General features: G+C 39.5%; 1 protein-coding gene across 2 annotated transcripts in view; it reads right to left on the bottom strand.

Annotated features, from left to right (window-relative positions):
* ANKRD10 (ankyrin repeat domain 10) overlaps positions 1 to 16,845 on the bottom strand; it is a 37,346-nt gene extending 20,501 nt beyond the window's left edge. For both annotated transcript variants that reach the window (XM_021545587.2, XM_021545588.2), the window contains exons 1-3: positions 16,507 to 16,845; positions 10,561 to 10,713; positions 2,216 to 2,307 (exon numbers count right to left, since the gene is read on the bottom strand). In XM_021545587.2, coding sequence (XP_021401262.2) covers positions 2,216 to 2,307; positions 10,561 to 10,713; positions 16,507 to 16,707 — 446 coding nt within the window. In that variant the 5' untranslated portion in view covers positions 16,708 to 16,845. The remainder of the gene's footprint in view (positions 1 to 2,215; positions 2,308 to 10,560; positions 10,714 to 16,506) is intronic.
* Between the last annotated feature and the right edge of the window lie 1,709 nt (positions 16,846 to 18,554).

The raw sequence follows: 18,554 nt of genomic DNA, 5'->3' as shown, positions 1-18,554 counted from the left end.
TGCTGTTTTATTAAAACTAAAATTCTTACTTTTATCCTTGAATACTATCAATATTCTTTGTCTTCCAATATAACCAAAGGAGGAAATAAAGTAGAAATGTGGTAAACACTGATAACAAGATTTCTCTAGTCCAAGTTACTTCATCTTAACAGCAATAATCACTCATTAACAAAAAATACATTTCTTGCAATATTACATTAGTGGTTACTCGTGTTTGTGTAATAATAAAATCTTAGCATCCCTGTTCTACTTGCTATAAAAAACTAGGGATGATGGCATTTTGGACATATATTATAAATATAATGTAAAAGTAGTATACTTGACTATTTGCAGTCGCAAGGGGTATTTCATTCATCCTTATGAAACTAGACTTCCAATACTGTTAACTATACTAAGAAATAAAGAAAAAAATTGATTAGAAGATCTAACCCCAGTAAAAATAGAGAGTACTTATTAATCATCAGTACAGATCTCTAGTTAGTGCTTAGTTCTGTATTCCATAAAGTTCTTGCCTTGGTTTTATCAATCAATTATCAGTCAATTATCATTTCAGTTAACATATACAAATTCAAACTCAAATATATGGCTAAAATCCCTCTCCTTTTCTTTTAACTGAAGTCATAAAATAAAGGAGTCATAACTTCCAGAGCATCTACATTTTCACATTTTTACAAAAACAAGGGAATTCTACATAACCATTAAACAAGGCCAGCTTTCAAAATCAGATGACCCAAAATTAATCAGTGTCAAAAGGATATAAATGGATTTGGCCTAATTTAACATACTGAACCAGGAAACTGGATTCTAAGGAAAAAATCCTCATCCCTATCAGTAAATAGCTAACTCTCTCAGGAGACAGGGCCAAGTCCTTACTCTCTAAGTGATTAAACTTGGGTTGCTCCACAAGCTTTTTGCATTTGCATACCTGATTTTTCCATTCCCATTATAGGACCTGATGTTTAAATTACCTATCTGAAACACAGATGGAATTCAAAGTTAGAAAACTGAGAATTCCCATTATTTCCTGTTCATTAAAACTGTTATAAACCTACACTGCTTCTGCTGCAAATAGCTTTGGTCAAAGACAGGTATCACCCATTTCACACTGTTTACACAGTTCCACAACTTTTCTTTTGGTTGGCCACTTTGTTAAAACCACAGGATTACATACTAATTGATGATGATAATTAAGGTTTGCTCAATTCCACAGTAAATTTAATTTCAAGTTTATCTTAAAAATATCAAAAAGTGATTGAAAAATGGGAAAATATACATTTAAGACTGAGTTAGTGTGCTTGCCAATAACTGAGACAGTTTATTTCATTTTTCTATAAAGAAATCTCTTCATACAAAGCAATTAGTTCACTACTATTAACTTTAAGGCAACATATTCCCTGAATACTCTATGACACAGCTAAAGGAGTTAAATTTTATGGTAGATTTATCAAGGCAGCATTACAAAAGTAGTAAGATGGAAACCAAAGGGTAAAACAAGAAATTAACTACATGATTCTTATTTCACTTACAACTTCAAAGTTTCATACTGCAGGTTAAAATACAGTAACTAGTTACCATTTAAGATAATAAAGCTAGTTCTAATTAAAACATATTGCTAAAGTATTGATATTATTTATAAGCCATAGAGCTTATACTCAACATTTCTAGGTGAAAACTGCATCCATTTTGTCCATGCTGTAAGTTGCAAAAGTTTGTGAGCTTTTCTGAATGTTTTTGCAGTACATAAACCTTTAAAGAAAAAAGTTAACAAGGCAAATACGTAATACACTAACAAACAGTAATAAACTAATGGTGAAGTGTGTGAATTGCTGTTTTGCACATAATGTTGCTTTTGCATTGTTTTCTATATTTATTCACCAGTGCAAAGTGTAGATTTCTTGTAAAAAATAACTACTTGCTGAATATAGCGTACAGTTCAGGTCATCTGACAGAAGCACAATAAATACTTTACTGTATCAGATGTATGTGCAACACTAATGTAGCACAATGGTATCATTTAAGGAAAATTAACTTTATTACTAGACATGCAAAATAACTTGGGTTTCTTTACAGTTGAACATGTCTAGCTGTCATTATTATTTGGATTATGTGTCTGCTGTTTTGACTTTTCTTTCTGAAATTAGTATCTATGTTTACCAATCTAAGTTAGTAAACTACACACACAACAATCAACAACAAAAAAAAATACCTCACTTACTCTATTTGCGCACCATGAGCCACAAGGGCACTTATGGAATCCATACTACCAGACCGTGCTGCTTTATGAATAGGAGTTTCACCAACATAATCCTGTAAAGACAAACTACATTTTGTCAAGCATAATCTTCCTAAAAATTAAAATACTATTACATTAATTAAGATAGCAGATATATAAAAGCAGCATTTATTATTAGCTAGCAAATACATCAGGTACTTGATCATTACTTTAAAGTCTGCAGTTGGCTGTCAAGTACATTAGACTTTTAGCAAGTAACATTAAAGGCATTTAACTCACAAGATAAGCTTTATCCAATAGCTCAACAACCAGCAGACCCATATTCAGAAAACTGGTTAATCCTCCCAACATCCACCACCGTAACACATTATTCTAACACCTTCATTTCCCGGCACTCCTTTCCCAACACACTGGACTGCGCAAGCCCTCTTGAGCTCGGGAGCAGCAAGGCCGAGTCTGTGGGACTGTGCTGCTTTCAGGTCTTTGCTGGCACACTGACTCAGTCCTTGAGGGTTGTACCATCAGTACTCGCAGGAGAGGAGCACATACGCAGAGCTCTACTGTAATAGAGGTATGCCCAGTGTTCATAGGACAGGCCAGATCTTTCTCAACACATACATATTGATTCACATCCTATATATTTGTCTTTTCTAGTTTTCTTTGTCAATTTATACTCCATTATTATTAACCATCACATCCAATCCTTTAATTTTTCCGCAAAATGTGCAGACATACTGGGGGTAGAGTATTGCTTTTCAGGCAACTCCTCCCCATTAACTGTCTCACAGGTAACGGGGAGGATTGACAACAATTTTACAAATCCAAGCAAGCAGCAGGTAAATTCATGCATCATGATCTACAGGCTACAGAGGAAATTCAGTACTTGCAATTAACCATCAGTATTAAGAACCACAGAGAAGACTCTGTAATGAAACACTGCTTTGGAGAAGCAAGTAAATGGTTTTACTGGTCTGTTAATGTGATTCATCCTCAACACTTCCACAGTGTAGCAAGGGTATGTTGTTTTTTGGATTTGTTTTCTTCCCCCTCCTTTTTGTCTCCAAACTTTTGACAGACTTCACTAGTCTGCTCCAGATATTAAACATGTTCTAACTGTATGTGCCTCAGTTTAGCTTCCCTGTTCCTTTTATTAAAATATCGACATTAGCTATTAACATAGCACCTTTACTGATTCACCAGTGTTTACACACAACAGTGTTCATGCCTAACTCTACAGTACTGGCTAGACTTTAGCTTCTGCTTGAAATGTGAATATATGCAAAATACTTTCATAGCACCTAGAAGCTACTAAGTGTCTTAAATCATCTGCCAAGCTTTTGAGAAATTTAATCCTATCTTTTAGACCATGTAAGTATAACTTGAAAATTAATTTTGGATATGAGGTATGTATTCTCAATTTTCTACTTGACAATTTTATTTAATGGTGAAGTGTCTTTATTACAAGTTACAAATTAACTGAGTTACGGTAAGCCAGCTTAACAGTGCTTAAGACATATATTCAGCCAAACAATTAGCTACCTAGCACACCAAGCAAGGAAAATTAATGGCACCAAAGTTTACTTTCTTATAAACTATGAGGCTGACAAAGTTTGGGCCCAGGAAAGAGCAGCAAAAATCTTAAGAGATTAGAAGCAGGCTTATAAAGCCCTTCTTCCAAAGTGGATGTCTGCAGATGATGGATAGAAGACTGCTTTCCAATGAAGTTTATGCAAATTTTTCCTATTTGTAACTTCCCCTGAAGTAACAGGAAAAGAAAGAAGTTTAAGAGAGGATATAATTTTTTAAACTATCATACATGGAAATTTATTCAAGGCTAATTTATCCAGAAAAGATTTCTTTGGGTAATAAATTTTCCAGTCATAAAAGCTGTCTTCTATTCATCATTCTGTTACTGTGTCCTCCTGTCCCCTCTTTTGTTAAAGTGGTCAAAGTATAGAAAGTGACTTGCCTCTTTTGGTCAGCATTAGTACCTACAAGCCCAAGCTACAAGAGAATCACTCAATATGAAGTTCAGGTTAGGGTTAGTTGGCCATGCATATGACAGAGATAACAGAATCTCCCCCAGCCCTATAAACCTGGCACACTGCCCATAATAAGATCTAGAGAACTGAATTCCAACATTGCTGTGGGAAACACAAAAAGGATGAGAAAAGACCTTTGCAAAAGGACTCCCCAGCATTCATTAGAAGAATGAGCTAAGCTTATAGCAGCTACCACTTTCATCACCAAAGAGCAAAGATTAGTATTTCAGAAGGGAATATATGTCTTGAGAAGGGCTGTTTTTAATCACCGGCCCAGAAATACATGTGTCTAAAGTTAAAGAATTAAAAAAATACTGTAAAAATTATAGAATACACAGATTTAAACTTTTATAGCATTACTTTTAATTACTGCACCCAAATTTCAGTCATCCCTACTATTATGTTGCTTTGAAATTCTCCTAAGGGGCCAAATATATTTGCACTGAAACACTTCCCTAACTCTCCTCAGAAATTCTCTCTAGATTATAAGTTAGACTAAATGGAAAAGAAATATACGTAGAAAAAACATATCCCCCTGAAAGATGGCTTTTAAATTCTTCAATGCTTACAGAAGAAAACAAAAGTACTCTGCTTAAGTCTCAGAACAATTGTTTTGATTCAACAATTGGAATGAATGTGACCAAACAGAAAACAAAGTAACATTCATTTCCAATAAGTTTCTGAGAGCAGTTCAGGGTATAGCCCATCAGCACATTCTCTGATGCAAGATAGGAAAAAATTATCTCTTTTATCTCACAAAAGAAGTTATTTTATTTTGAGAAGCTCTATTAATTCCTCATTACCTCTGATAACACCTTATAGTTCTTTAAATTGGTCACACTTCCCATCTTGAGTCTGATGCAATCCCTTTTGTAACAATATTCCAGGAAGAGAAGCATCAATGACTTGTACTGGCCTTTCATAACTAGAGCAGAACTTGTCCCTCTGTTGCAACATTGCACAAGCAGCCCAAACTTGTCTCCCAATCTAGAGGGTACATCATAAATAAATGAGTAAATACTCAAACGAATTTTCATTAATTTAGCATTCAAGAGAACATAATACATTTGATTGGTTCTGTGGTTACTAAATATTTTGTGCTCTTGAAGAAATGGCAAAAAATTAATGAACCATCACAGACACGTTTAGTTTTTCCAACCATTGTTGAATGCCTTACTCCTTTCCCTTGGAAAGAATGGCTACCCTTTCAGACAGACAAGGGCAGTCTTCTCTAGCTTGGGGTCACATCTAGATTACCTTTGACTTCTGGTTCATTTTACTGAATAAACATCTAGCTTCCTTCCTTATAGTCTCTTTATTTATGTGGCTGAAGAGTATTTTGCTTTTTTTGGCTTTAATCAGTAAACCTATCTCAGTTTGTAATCAGTTTCCAGTTCCTCACTATGCTCTTAACCTCAAAAGTCACTTCATCTACTGATTAGTTTTCTCAAACTCTCCTCCCAGGCCTCTTTCATGTATGGGTATTTTTTTCAATGCAGTCTAAAGCCATTTTTTTTACTCTATTTTTCCTCCTTCTGTCTTTCTGGGACCCAAATTCTGTTGGCTTGAGGATGGTCCACTCGAATTCAGAGCACATTTCCTATTTGGTTCTCCAAACTCCAAGTCCCTGAGTATGATTCAATTGATTTCACTCATTGGTACTTTTACATTGCTTCCATTTAGTGAAAAAAAAAAAAACAAACAACCAAACCAACAAAAAAAAAATCCTGGAAAACAACCAAACCAACACAAAAAAATAAATTAAAAACCCCCAAAACCAAAACAACCCACCCAACCAAAAGCAACTTACTTGCAGGAATTTATTTTTAAAATAAAAAGCTCCCCCACACATTTATACTGAAAGCTTTCAACTATGTATATTGTTTCGGATGGATTAGTGTTAATTTTCTTCATAGTACCTGGTAAGATGTTTTGGGTTTGTGACCAGCAAAATGTTTTTAGTACACCAATGTTCTAGCTGGGAGTAAGCTAGGATGTGCCACAGCTGGGACCACTGACCCAAATGGACCAGAGGATTATCCCATACCATATGACATCATGCTCATCAAGTAGAACTGGGGCTGCCATTGCTCCAACACTGGCTGGCATCAGTGAGGTAGTGGTGAACAACAAAGCTTTTTGTGCTGTGAGAGTTTTAAAAATGTTTTATCACTTGATTTTCTTGGATTTCTTTTTCTGTGTTTCCTTTTTCTACCTGTTAACCTGTCTTTATTTCAACCCACAAGTTCTCACACTTCCCTTCTGATTCTCCCCCGCACCTCACTATGTGGGGGAACAAGCAAGCAGCTGTGTGGTGCTTAGGTATCCACTGGGGCTAAACCTCAACACAGGGCTAGCACTCCTAAAATACTTCTAGTAGTGATACCTAAGACACAGAAGCCCTTACTTGATAAGAAATGCAAACTAACTGCATTCCTTAACTCAGCTGACTGAATTTCAGTCCTCTAGCAGATGATCACATTTCTAAACACTACTCATCTCTAACATTTCTTAGAACCTGTATCCCATCCTTTCTGAATCTAGAAAGTAGAACCTAGAGAACACTGAGTAGTTTTCCTCCTTTGCTAAAAAGGCTTTTATGTGCAAATGAGAACTTACAGAATCTTTTTATCTGGATTTACACCTAATCATTATTTAAAATAAAAACTGTAATACAACCTAAGAATATTTTCTTCCTCCCACGGGTATCAGCCTATTTACAGTTCTTGCTCCTATGGGTAGTCTAACCCTTCTAAAACGATCTGCCACCACTGGCATATGATGGGAACTGACTGCACAAATAGTAAGTTGCATCCCCTGTTAAGAGCACAGCATTTCTTTTCCCTTCCCTTTATGACAGGTAACACAACACTTTTTTTGGCCAATCAACAAAGGCAACATACAATAGAAATGTTTAATAGGCTGAGGCTACAGGGAAAATATATATAAATGAAGTTAATGGCTTTCTAAATCAGAAAGTACTTATTTATCTGATGTATCCAATATATACAACAGCCCAGAACCAATCTGTGTTGTGACAAGGATAAAGCATCAGAAAAAAAAAATCCTCAGGAAAACTAGCAGGATAATTGCTTTGCACTGTTACAGTGAACTAGAGCAGGCAGGTAGCCAAATGCAGGTCCTGAGTCACACTACTAGCAGGCACAGCCCACTGAGGGGAAAAAAAAGAAAAATCTGAAACAGTAGGACATTGTCTTGAATACACTGATGGGTAGAAACAGACCATTGCTTGGCACTTCAGCTTTCCTCTGTGTTATTTTTATATGGTGATTCTGGGAGCAAGGAACTGCCCACTAATTTGAGACAGATGTGATTCTAGCCAGCACATACAGTTACATAAGAGGGCTGGGCATCACAGGATATATTCACATAATTTATTTGGGGAGAAAAGTGAAGCTGGGACAAGCAGATTTCAGCATTTGTCCTTCATTGCCACTGCCTGAGAAGTGTCCTGGACAACTCTCACCAGCAACAAGAGAAGACATGTTTAAGTTTTCCTAAACTTCAGGGCAGGCAGCATGAGCTACAATACAATACCTCAGGGCAGATATGAAAGCACACATGCAAATTCTACTGAGTACCGGAGGTTTACGGTAAAACTGAGAGACTTGAGTGGATTCCTTTTCAGAAGCTATCCTTTTCTTTTTCCAGAAGTGAAGGGTTAGTCTGTAGCCAATGACCAGAAGTCAGTTTGGAAGGAAAAGTTTACTAGTTTAAATATCAAGTATTCCCAGATCTTTCTCAGCATATGTTTTGTATCCAGTGTCCATGGAACACTTGTCCTCACACAAGCATTAGCCAGTGACTATGTCTGTTTGAAGTACAGCATCAGTCAGCGAGCTGGAAGGAATAAACAAAATACACATCAGGAAATAGTGCTCCAAAAGCTCAAAAGTGTGGGTGGAAGCCCTAGATGACCATCTAAAAGTGCTTGCGAGTTAAATAAGGAACACAGATCATTTAAGGCACTCAAATCAAACAAGAACAATAGAATTTGACTGCAATTCAACAAACAGCTGAGGGAACTGGGGATAGCAAAGCATGCACTGTGCTTTACATAGCCATGAATGAAACATTCCAACTATCTGTGGGATGAGTTTTCTGCATTAGTTCTCACCAAGGCACATTGCCTAGCTTTCAGTGCTCCTGCATGAGAAAACAGTGCAACTGACCAGTTCTAGCCTACAAACTTAAGAGACTTTTTTGCTTCTACTACCATTTAAATTAAACAGAGGTATCTTATTTTGTCTCTGAATTGAGTTTAAAATACCTCTAGTCAAATGTTCAATTAGTATTTTGTGGGTGCAAAAAAAAGTTACTACATTCAAGTGTAACTTGAGCCTACCATTAACAACATACAAGGCACCCACCGTGTCAGCTCTCAGCACCCATCTGTGCTGTGTCCATGGTCTGTCACTGCCTCAGTCTGCCCTAGAAGTCTGTAAGACACTGTCATCACTATCTGAGAACTTGACCATGTGAAGGACCATTTGCTCCGGCAACAAGCCAGCAACATACAGACTGAGTCACCGGCTTGCCTTAGTAACTTCTTTAAGCTGGATTGAGTCTCCTGCCCATTTTTAACTGCGTATTATACTGTCTTCTGGTTTCTTTTACTGTCATCTGCATGTTGCCCTCAGCCCACGGAGAAATCTCTCCACACTCTTCTCTTCTTCTGGGAGCTATCTGCTACTTTCTTCTTTGCTACAACCTCACTCACTACTCGTGACTTTTTTTCCCCCTCATCATGTTCCAGGACATCAAGCTTGTTCTTGAACTCCATTTCAACCTCACTGGTCAAATCTTCTCTTTATCCTCATAGCTGGAAACTTTCATTCTTCTCATTCATTCACTTTCATTCATTCTTCTCTTCTCATTTAGCAGTTATTTGTGTATCTTTATTCTGTGCATGCCACGTTTCCTCTCTAATCACCATTTCTTTACATTCTTACCTGGTCTCCAGATGCATTTATAGTTCTTGTATTTTCTCTTCTGAAGATTCTACCACTATGCAGCAATAACTTTTGGCATAAGTTACTTTTGTCAGGTATCAAGGAGAAGATGCGATCTATAGCCTCTGCATCCAGCCACCTTCATTGTTTCTACAATTCTCCTGGTGTCTCACAGCTGTTCTCAATGCACCAGACTTCTTTTCTGAAAACTCAACACAAACTTCCCCATTTCTTATTTTTGCACAGCTTAAAAAAAAAAAAAGAACCAAACTCTAGAAATGCAAATGTTTTAGTTCTTCAGCAGAATTAGCTTAACTCTACTGCATATAAAATGCAGTCTGGCCCTTAAATACTTTAAGAAAAGTATGACAAAAGATTTAACAGGCCAGACATTTTAGGGATGCTGTGTTATACCACAGCTTTTAACAACAGCATATGCTGTAGTATTAATTACTCTCAGAATATTATTAAAAATACTTTTGATTACCATTAAAATGGATGTTATGTATGACAAGCATACATGACAGATTAATTCAGTACTTTAAACATTTTCCTCAAAAACATTATGATAGTTTTTAAGTATTGATTCTGTTACTCTACCAGAGTAGAGCACTCCTTTGCAGGAATTTTGCTATATTAATGCACTTTCTGCTACCAAATAAATTACATACTCACCTAAAACTAATGAAAGTTATTGTAAAAAAAAAGGGAGGGGGGCAAAACAACCTTTTAAAATCACCTATTCATTCATTGTTAGTCAAGTACATGTTTCTCATTTATTTTCAGAAAGCTATTAGAAAGCTTTAGAAATAATCTAAAAGAAAAGCAACATAAAACCAGATACACCTTAAAATAAATCCAGGCAGCTCTTACTAGTTAGATGTATGAGTAAATCATGAAGCACCACAAAGGTCTCATGGTTCTGTGGGTAATGGCAAATTTTTCAATCCTTATCATATTTATTATGTTCCTCACTAGCCTTTTTCTTGCCCCTGCAGCAGCTCTACAATATCAGAGTATTTGCTAATGCTGCCAACACCAAGGCAACATTACCACTTTGTTCAAGAAGCAGCAAGATGTCAATTCCTAAAACAAATATCCTCCAAACCCCTAGAGGCTTAAAGGACATTTATTAGCCCTACTCCTACTGCAATGTAAAATGGCTGTAACTGATATACAAGTCATTTGACTTCAGCTAATGTCAAAAATGAAGCATCTGTATGTTAATGTAAGGCTCATACATGTCATAAAAAGGGATCAAGACACTCCTTGCAGAACTATATGCATATGTGAAATACACATTAATCCATACCTGTTTGTTAATGTTGGCCCCAACTTGAATCAACCAATTCAGGCACTGTGGATGTCCTCCAAAAGCAGCAATGTGGGCTGGTGTTTGAGCAAAACGTGTTGTACTGGCATTTACAGAAGCTCCAGCTCTTACTAACTGCATTAGGCACTCCAGCTTTAAAGATATGAGGGAAAATAAAACCAAAAACGTTACACAGATGTGCTATGACAATTAGCATGTGCTAAATAAACACATAAAACCTAGAAGAGCTAAACTTGCTAGTAAGACTATATGAATGAAAAACAAGACAGAATATGAAATTTAAGATTTCCTCCCTCCTCCTTCACTCCTTCCTCATTCAGTCATAGAACATACCTGAAGTACTTAATTCTCACCTCCAAAGCTAAATTTCACCTTTAATTCCACAAAACAGGAAAAAGGGCACTTCAATCCTAACTACAAGAGATATTCAGTTCACTTTTGTCAAGACAGTAGAAAGGGAAGAAAGGGAAAAAAAAGGGGGAGAGCTCTGATCCAGCAAACATGATACTAACCAGATATTATTAGATAACATTTGCCAAAACAAAAGTGTTGTTAGGAGATACATAGATGCTGGACGCATACTCTCAGCAGAGTTTATATAAAGCTAGATCACAAAAACAAAATTTTTCATTTCTTTAATGCATTCTTGGAGTGACAGAAGATTAGTCAAGAAAATTAAGAATATATACATATTAAATCTATAAAAGGAATAAATTGATTCCACCATTTTCTTGTTACTTCGGGTAAGAAACTTAAAAAAAACCAGGCTTCTTGTTTGCAGCACCACAAAGATAATAAAAGCCTTTTTTGCTTTAAAAAATTGTAGTAATTTTCAAATTATATTATACCTTTTTTCCTATCATACTAACCAGAAGTGTCAGATAACCAGATGCTATTTTTAAAGGTTCATAACTTCTCAATTGTAGAAACTAGGCAAACCAGGGCTATGATGACTTCAAGTTTCAAAAATAGACAAAACAACACTCCTTTTCCTGTCACACAGTAACATTGTCTTGTTGATAGGAAAAGAAACTCACTATGCTGAAATAAACAGTTTAGTCTAGGCATCCATTTACTGTGGATAGAAAACAAATACCACTGCACACAAAAGAAACAGCAAAACAAAGACCCTTACACCATATCTCAGGCATTGGTTCATATAAAAACAAATCTGTGGGTGTCCCAGTGTAGCACAATTAAAGAAAACATCAGCCACACCACAGCTGTGGAACAGTCCGTCTATAAAGGAGCAATTAAAATCATCTGAATGTGGGCTGGCAGCATCAACATCACGATTACAGCATTCTTCTCTGTTGCTGTATGTCAGCCTTTCTTTCTCTCTCTCTTAACCTGCAAATTCCTGATCTTGCTGAAATACACACGAGATGAAAGTACCAACCACTGTAATTAAGTATTTTATAATAGTTTTGCAAATACATTGCCAACTTCATATGTTTCCTTCCCCCATATAATTCAAACACATGTGAACCCTATCCTCTGAGATATAGAGAAGTCATTTTTTGTATTTTAATGGAGTTAAGGCTGGCCACAGCTGTACCAGGAACTCACTATCTGCATGAAGTAAGGGTGAGGAAACTGGAATATTACATAATAATGAATCTAGCTCCATAAACATTAACATGGCCAAAGACAAAGTACCTTTTCAAAAGTAAACAAGCACTTTTGTTGGGGAAAAAACCCCACATCCAATAACTTAAGAAAATTTATAGCTAGACTATAATTTATCGCTAGACTGCTGAACTACATTTTTTATTTGCCAATATTAGACTTTCCATGATCTTTGCATATTAGTACCCATAATATTGTTGTCAATCCTTATTAATTAAATTGTAACACTGCAATTATTAGTAAGTCATGCGATGGAAACCACCCCTCCAGCTACACCAAGAGGTTAATCTGTGGTAACTGAAGGCAAAAATAAATTTCAGCCAGTTTATAGAACAATATACTTTATTACATTAATAGAGTTCATTTGAAAATACTTGCAGACAAGCATTACAGCATCAGGAAAGAATAATATTTCCTGCACAGGCACCAGACTGAAAGAATTCCTTAATTAGACAGGCATTACAGTCCATCAACTGAAAAGGAACAAACACAAACTGATTCACCAGCACTATCCTGCACTGCTTAAATCTAAGATGGCCACAACACCATGATTATCAATTCAACTTCATTTTTAAACATTGTTTTTCCTTTTTTTTTCTTGCATACTCTGGCTTCAGAGTACAGCCTTTAACTATGAATATATTTAATCTCATTAAAAGCTTGAGTATGGATCTTCTGTATCATGGCTGTCAGAAAAACCTGCTTCTTCCAACATTATGGAAGAACAAGATTAATTCCGTCCACAAACAGGAAAAGTCAACAAGACAAAAAACAATACCTCACTTGATCATTTATGCTTGAGATCAGGACACACAAGTCCACTTTCATTAAATAGCCTAAATTTAATACAGTAGATATTTTCCAACGTAAAGCAGAGATTAAATTGATTTCCTGAATAAAGACAGGCCTCCTATATATACAGGCCACAACACTGGCAAAATACCAAGCAGAAGACATGCATGTTTATCTCTACCACGTTTGTTCCAAAAGAAAGAGAACATATTTACTACTATTTTGTTTCCTATAATGTAAACAGTCAAATGACAAAAAAACAAAAGCAGGTGAAGAGCACAAGCAAAGAGATGTGGTCAGAGAAAATAAAAATTTAATTGCAAGTGCTTATTAAAAGGAAAATTAAGGTTATTCCAAAATAAAGTGAATTAAAATTAAGATAAATTTTTTATGCAAGGCCTGTATTTTCTACCTCTCTCGTAGCTTTTTGAAGACCATTAACATTTTTACATTCTGACACAGCTTCTTGGAAATCTGTGGAATACCAGTGCAACTTAGGGCACTATATAATTAACTCCAATTAAAATACAGAAACTCTAATGGGAATTAATTCACATCTCAGGAGACAAGCACTTTTCTGCAGTCAGGAAATGTCCAGAAAATGCAAGCCCCAAAGGCACTCAACACAGCAAGTAAATTTGCACCTGCTACTATCTCTAAAATGAGCTCCATACTGTCATTAAATGCCCAGATATTAGAACTAGAAACAGGAGCTGCAATATCCATCACCTCCAATTGACTTTGCTGGTATTTTAAGTATTACCTGCAAACTGTAGCAGTGTTTTAGAGAAAGTTATTTAAGCACTCTGTGTTTTCACTTTTAGTTGTAAGAGACCCCATATTCACCGGTATTGGTGTTACACCAGTATTTCCTCCCCCATAAGCCCCCTGTCCTCCTTCACATATTCATTAATAACAAACTTGACCGTTGCTGCTACTTCCTTCCTGAAGAAGCATATCTACAACTGCATTGCAAGAATTTAGCTCTACATAATTTACTCTAAAATCCTTCTGCACTGCCCTTTGATGCAGGGAGAGCCATCTTTCATGTTCAACCTGTGCCACAGGCAGAGGGGAAGAAAATTCTCTTTAAAGTTCACCAAACCTGGACTCCTGCTGTGTGTGCAGGCACACATGTGTGTACATGCATGAACTGGCTTAGATTTAATTGCTCACAGGCAGTTCCAGAAAATAATTAAATCAATTTTGTCTTTTCAGCATCCTACAGAGTTCCAGTGAGAAGCAATGGTATGGTAGACCATATTAATAACTGGCCTTATATTAGGTAGACATGAAGTTCTGTCATCACATAATTTCTTCCAGGAAAAGAAAAAACCCAACAAGTGACTATCCCACAAAATCTAGAAAAGCAAAGAAGTGAAGAGAAAGAGACCTGTTCAGTAACTGTTAACCAATACTTCAAAAATTAACATTTGAAAACTGTGGTACTTTGAGAAACAGAAGAATTTTCCATTTCCTTCTGATGAATGTGAATTTGAGAAAGAAAAATGCCATAAATATGAATGTAAGACGTGTATCTGGGCAGCTCCTGTGTCACTGCTGGCAACACTCAGCTAACTGGTGAAAGGTACATGTGTAACTATGCCACACAAACAGAAAGCCAGTCAGGTTTGGGATCCAATTACACTAATGTAACTTTTTCAAAATGCTGTGCAGTTTTTGGCTCTGAGAAGGGAACACAACTTGACTAGAAAGTATGTAGGTAACATCCATAAATTGCTGCCTAGATCTGATGGTTTTTAGGAAAAAACATATGAACAAAATTCTATAAAACCCATTTACAGCTAATATCACCTTTATAAATCTCATTTAATCTGCCAGATTTCCCCCCAGTATGCGACACCACCACCCATCAAATTTTGCCCATATGAATGAAAATAGCAAATACAAGTACAACATGCTCCAGGCCGACTTGTTCCCTTTGTTTCCCATTTCTCCAAGACTCTCTTCAACAGAAACTGGAATGCACACAAAAGCTCACTCTACCTAGGATGGTCAACAGAAAGATGAAGATGCTTAAAGTAAAAACAAAATAACACATACGCTATCCAAAATTTATATTGAATAATCCAATAACTACTACCTCGCAAAAGCAAGACTGCTAGAAGCTCATACTGAAAAGAAATTCTTACAAGACAGAAAAAAGAAACAGAAGACTGTAAGGCAAATTAGTAAATTAGTACCTTATTATTTCCTGCGAATGTACTTCACAAGGAAAATAAAGGCACTGCACCTTTTTCAGAGTGCAGATTATTAGCTTCTTTCTCAACAGATAAAAGACTACTCTACATTTTGAATTTTGTGCGTTTAGAGTTTTTTGTTTTCCTTTGTTTTAGGACTGGAAGACTACTTAGCTAAAGCTGCTTCTAAAAGCTTTTCGAAAAAGCAACTGTAGGTAAGATCACATAACTTACAGAAATCATCTCCTAATGCCCTTTTATAAACCATGACAACTGCCTAAGTACATCAATCTTCCTCCTCTGGCACACAACCAATAAGCAAATAGAAGTATATGAGAAATGGGAGGGAGAACAAGAACAAAAGACCTTCGAATTCTGAACTCAGGCAAATCAATGAGGAAAAAAAAACAGATCCCAACCCTCTAACATAGAATCCTGCATAGTCTGAGATACTGCAACAGGAAACGCATATATTAAAATCCAGAAATTAGAATACCACTCATTCTGTGATGTGAAGTTAGCGTAGCTACTTCTTATGTTTCGGTCTTTTTTTGCAATGCAACAACGCCAATGCAGAAAATTCCATACGTATGAACCACAATTCATTTTTCCTACTGAAGATAAAAGGGGAGCGCCTTACAAGCACAACAAGTACCTTCTACCCGAACTCCTACCGAGCCGGTTGCCATAACACGGGCAGCACAACACGGCGGTCTCCAGGCGCGGAGCGCGCCCAGACCGCGCAGACAAAGCGCGCAGCGCCGCGGCAGGGAGCGCCGGCATGGAAGGAGGCCCAGCCGAGGGCGGGAGGAGGTCGTGCTGCGGCGGTGCCTCCAGCCCGCACGGCCGGCGTCCGCCGGGGGTGTCCGGGGGCTCGGCCGCTCCTCACCATTCGTTCCTGTGCCGGCGGCCCAGGCGCCGTTCGGAGCCCGAGCGCGGGGCCGCCGCTGGCACCCGGGGAAGCACCGGGGAGGGAGAGGGGCGGCTGCCGCCGGCAGCGGGGGTGGGCTGAGTGATGCCGAGACGGCAGGTGCCGCCAGCCCCGTGACCCGCGCCACCCACGCCTCGCTGGCGGCGGGGACAGGAGCGGAGCCAAGCGGCACGGCTGTGCGCTCCCGTCCTGCCCGATTCCCTGAGGGGCGGCAGCAGGCGGCGGGGGGGCGGCGGCGCCTCACGGCGCAGCGCGCGCTAGGGGCAAAGATGGCGCCGCGTTGCGCGCGAGCGGGAATCGCGCCCTCCTTCCCCTTCTCCTTCCCGTTCCCACCCCCGCTCCCGCCGCCGGCTGAGCCCGGCCAGGCCCCACCTTGCCGAAGTGCGCGGCCCAGTGGATGGGCGTCCAGCCATAGAAGGAATCCTCGGCCGCCAGGTCGGAGCGAGGCGAACTCTGGAGCAGCGCGCACAGGGCGGGCAGGTCCCCATCGCGGCAGGCGCGGTGCAGGGGGAAGCGCAGGGTCAGCAACTCCTCGCTGGAGAAGCCCGCCTCGGGGCCCGCTCCCAGCGACATGGCGAGCGGGAGAGCGGTGAGAGGGGATAGGAAGGAATGGGGGAGGGAGAAGGGGGAAGAGGAGCGGGCGGGCGCGCGCTGCCCCGGCGGGAAGCGACGGCGACTGCGGCTGGCGCGCGCGGCCGCGGCACAAAGGGAGCGGGGCGGGGCCGCGCGCGCCGCTCCGCCCTCCGGGGGCGGGGCCGCGCTGCCCTCAGCGAGCCCGGGGCGGGGCGGGCGGCCCGGCCGGAGGCGTCGGCTATCCCTGTTTCCCTCTCCCCGGCTCTCCTCCTTTCCTCCCTCCTGCCCTCTCTTCCCTTTTCTCTCCCCACTCGCTCTTCCCTCACCCGTTCATCCTCTCCCTCCTTCACGTTCCCTCTCCTCTTTCTCCCTCTCCTCCCTCCCCTTTCTCCATTCCGCTCTCCTCTCCGCCTCTCCTCGCCCGCATTTTCCCTGTCCGCCGGCCGTGTGTCCGCCGGGACCGGCGGCCGGCGGCGGGGCTGAGCCGCGGGCAGCGCCTGCCGGGTGCGTGTCCCGCGCCCCGCCACGGACGTGCTGTGCAGCCAGATTCGGCGCTCGGAGGTCGCCGTGGGTTTGTGCTGCTCAGTGGATCGCAAGCCAAAGGCTAACCCTGTCAGTGTGGTTAAAATGGCAATGCCCGATTTTAAATTGTTTAAACTAGAAATCAGTCCTTGCTCCGCAGAGTTTTTAAAGAGCTTCTGTTGGTTGCTCCTAATTGTTTTCTGTCTGAAGAACTTGTGTTCACTTTTTCTGACACCAGTAAAATTTAATTGATGATAATGAGGAATACAATTGTTTAAATATAATTTCACCCACCTGTTATGTGTAGTAGATATAATTTGCACCATTTCTAATATGATATATGTGATATTGAATATTTGTTGGAGTATACACGTTTGTATTAGGACTCCCCCCCACCCTCTCAGGCGAAACCTGGTGTATGTTGAAACCCGATTTCCACGTAAAAGGATGTAGCTCGGCCAGGAGATGGGCCATGTCTGGAGAGATAAGGGGGGGACCCCAGGCCCAAGATGGATATCATGGAAATCCTCGGGCAGATACATGTGAATGCAGCTTCCCGTAAATTTCATCAAGAGATTCACCAACTCCTGACACTGAATTGTTCTTCATCACCAAAAAAGAAAATCTTAGCCTCAGGCGGAATTTTCCCTATAAAACCTGCTTGTGCCAGGATGGAAGCGTGTGGGCATAGGAGAAAACCTCTGCTGAGGCTGACCTCTTTGTTGCACACCCAGGGCCAACCCCGGGCTCGGCTCTGTTCTTTCCTTGTGGCTTGCTAGATAGAATTTGATTTCAAATAAATATTTTATTTTTTCATTTTAAATTTGGCTGGACAAATTTTCATTTATAACACACCTGTCCCTGAAAATCATGGAATCACAGAAGCATAGAATGGTTTCAGTTGGAAGGGACCACCCAAACCCCCTGCCATAGTCAGGGATACCTTCTACTAGACCAGATTTCTGAAATCTCCACCCAGCCCAGCCTTGAACACTTCCAGGGGCTTCCACAAGCTTCTCTGGGTGTCAAGGAATATTCCTTTTTCACTATACATTATTAAGCAATGCAAGCCAGGAATTATGTTCTGAGGCAAAGAAGGAAAAAATAAATTTCCATCAAAAGTGTCAACAGACCCAGGCTTTAACATAAGGCTAAATTGATCATTAAGATAGTGTGAAATATCTTTTTCTTAATGTAGGACTTCTGACTTCTCAGAAATTGTGATTCTGTAGGCATTCCTCACATTTATTTGGCTTCTTTACATTTTAGCATATATAAAGTGCTCAGAGATAAGGTTCCAGCACAAATAAAAACATCTACACACA

The sequence above is a fragment of the Lonchura striata genome, chromosome 2 (genome assembly GCF_046129695.1).
Source record: "Lonchura striata isolate bLonStr1 chromosome 2, bLonStr1.mat, whole genome shotgun sequence".
NCBI classification, from domain to species: Eukaryota; Metazoa; Chordata; class Aves; order Passeriformes; family Estrildidae; genus Lonchura; species Lonchura striata.
Note: the sequence above shows the minus strand (reverse complement) of the source record. Positions and strands in the feature narration are given on the sequence as shown.